General features: G+C 68.0%; 1 protein-coding gene across 1 annotated transcript; it reads right to left on the bottom strand.

Moving 5' to 3' along the window:
* Window positions 1-6: 6 nt before the first annotated feature.
* On the bottom strand, window positions 7-2,092 carry CLDN7 (claudin 7). The gene is made up of 4 exons (XM_040629935.1): window positions 1,459-2,092; window positions 518-682; window positions 346-430; window positions 7-250 (listed from the first exon to the last, which is right to left on the bottom strand). The coding sequence occupies exons 1-4, from the start codon at window positions 1,679-1,681 to the stop codon at window positions 88-90; spliced, it is 636 nt and encodes a 211-aa protein (XP_040485869.1). The 5' UTR covers window positions 1,682-2,092; the 3' UTR covers window positions 7-87.
* Window positions 2,093-2,361: the final 269 nt, after the last annotated feature.

Below are 2,361 nucleotides of genomic sequence, written 5' to 3' on the forward strand. Positions count from 1 at the left end.
CCCCGCCCACGGGCTGAGATCTGCCCCGGGTCATTTCCGGTACCTGGGCACACCAGAGGCTGCCAGGCTGGGGCAAGGGGTTCCAGCTCACACGTACTCCTTGGCGGAGTTGGGCTTAGGGTAGGAGCGGGGTGCGCGGTACCCAGTTTTGCCCTCACTCCCAGGACAGGAGCAAGAGAGCAGGGCACCTCCCAGGATGACCAGAGCAGACCCTGCCCAGCCAATGAAGATGGCAGGACCAAACTCGTACCTACGGAGAGAGGGGGTTAGGATCAGAAATCCTCCTTCCTGACACCAGAAATTCAGACCTGTCGTCCCCTCAGGAGGCAGGGCTCCCATACTTACTTAAGATTCATGGGGACCAGCGCGCTATAGAAATCTGTGACAATCTGGTGGCCGTACCAAGAACAAGCTACCAAGGCAGCAAGACCTGGAGACAGGATGGCTCGGATGTATTAGGAGACCCCAAACCAGCACCTTGCACACCTTCACTCCCGGATGCAGGGGGAGAGCTCACCTGACACGATGAAAATGATACCTCCGGTCATGGCTATCCGGGCCTTCTTCACTTTGTCGTCTCCCCCACAGTTCGTGCACTTCATGCCCATGGTGGCCACGAACATGGCCAGGAAGCCCAGCACCAGGGATACCACCATCAGGGCTCGGGTGGCCTGCAGGGCCGCTGCGGGGAAGCCGGAAGGACGCCCTCATTGCTGGACGTGCGGACGGCTCGGGCCTTGGGATCGCCGCCGGCCTCTGGCCTGGGGCCCCTTCTGTGTCCGAGCCCCGGATGGAGCGGGTGGATCCTGCCCCTCCCGGCTTCCCGGCCTTCCCGCCCCGCCCCGCCCTCTCTCGGCCCTGGGACCCGCCCGGGGCGCAAGGGTTTCGATGAAACTGCCCCGGGGGGGGGGGAGGGAACGGGGCCCGCGGAGGGGAGCGGAGGCGGCGGCCGGAGTCCCCGCGCGGGCCGCACGGTCCGGCCCGCGGCCGAGCGCTGACCCCGCTATCGTGGCCACCGGGTTTGTGGCTTCGGCTAATCGGCCGATAAGATTACAGGCCGCAGGCGGCGGCCCACGTCTGACGGAGCGCACAGCTCCTCGGCCGACCCCGCGCCCTCCGCCCCGCGCCGCCTTTTGTCCGGGAGAAAAGGGCGGGAGACCGAGGCCGCCACCTGCGCGGGCCCGCGCGGGAGGAGATCTGGAGGGGGTTGGGCCGCCGGGCGCCGGGGCGGGGAGGGGGGGCAGCTGGCCGGGGCGCGGGCAGACGTACAGCCGCTGGAACCCGGGCCTGCGGCCCTCCCCGCACCCCTGCCCGGCCGCTTCCGCTTCCTCCTCCCCGCCTGCTCCCCGGCAACCCCGAGCGTCGGGCCCTGGGGCCTGGCGCCCTGCCCCGCTCCCCGCCCCGCGCCCCGCGCGCACAGCCCCGGGCGCGTCCGCCCCGTCGACCCCGCGGCCTTACCCGACAGGGCGAGCACCGAGTCGTACGATTTGCAGCTCATCAGGCCCGTGCTCTGCGTGATGCATTCCATCCACAGCCCCTTGTACATGGCCTGGGCCGTGATGATGTTGTCGCCCGCGTACGAGCTCATTTGCCACTGCGGGATGGCGGTGCACGCCACCAGGCCCACCCAGCCCAGCAGAGCCAGGGCGAAGCCCAGGAGCTGCAGGCCCGAATTGGCCATGTCTGCGCTCAGAGAAGGCTGGGGACGCCGGGCGGGCGACCCTGCGGCAAAACAGACAAAGCTTGGGGGGTCAGCCCCACAAAAACACAATTTGTAGTGGCGTCTTAAGTCACCCAAAGATAAGTTTTTGGGTCAGGTGATTCCAAATCTTTTTATCACCCAAGAAAACACAAATCGATCCTTCCGGCGGGGCGAGGGTCTTCACAGCTCAAGGGACAGGCTCCGCCCGAGCACTGATGGTCGAAAAAGCGATCGACGAAGTCCAGGCGGTCCCCTCCGGCGCTCCCGGCGACCCGACCCAAACAAAAGGCGGAGGGGCAGTGTGCGCGCGGTCCTGGCGCTTCGAGGTCCCCAAAGTACCCCGGGCTGTCGGCCCAAGGCTGCTGTGCGAGGGAGAGGCTGCACAGCCGTGAGCGGGCAGGTGCGGGCGGACAGGTGCGTCGCTCCTGGGTATATGTAGGGCGTCAGGGGCGCGCCCCCGCGGGCACCGGGAGCGCGGGGCGGGACGGACCGGAGGGGCGGCCGAGAGTGACCTGACGTCACCGAAGGGACACTCACCTGAGCCGGAAGTCCTGGCCCTCACCCCTCCTGCCCCAGGTGAAGAGGAAGAAACCTGAGCGCCAGGGTCACGCCCCTTCTCTTGCCGGGCTGGGACTGCGGGGGGGGGGGGGGGGGGGGGG

The sequence above is a fragment of the Ursus maritimus genome, unplaced genomic scaffold, assembly GCF_017311325.1.
Source record: "Ursus maritimus isolate PB19 unplaced genomic scaffold, ASM1731132v1 scaffold_14, whole genome shotgun sequence".
In the NCBI taxonomy this organism is placed as follows: domain Eukaryota; kingdom Metazoa; phylum Chordata; class Mammalia; order Carnivora; family Ursidae; genus Ursus; species Ursus maritimus.

Coding starts and splice junctions, on each gene's coding strand:
- CLDN7 (XM_040629935.1), bottom strand. CDS start 1,681: ATGGCCAATTCGGGCCTGCAGCTCCTGGGCTTCGCCCTGGCTCTGCTG. Junction 431..517: donor TATCATTTTCATCGTGTCAG/GTGAGCTCTCCC, acceptor TCCTGTCTCCAG/GTCTTGCTGCCTTGGTAGCT. Junction 251..345: donor CTGGTCCCCATGAATCTTAA/GTAAGTATGGGA, acceptor CTCTCTCCGTAG/GTACGAGTTTGGTCCTGCCA.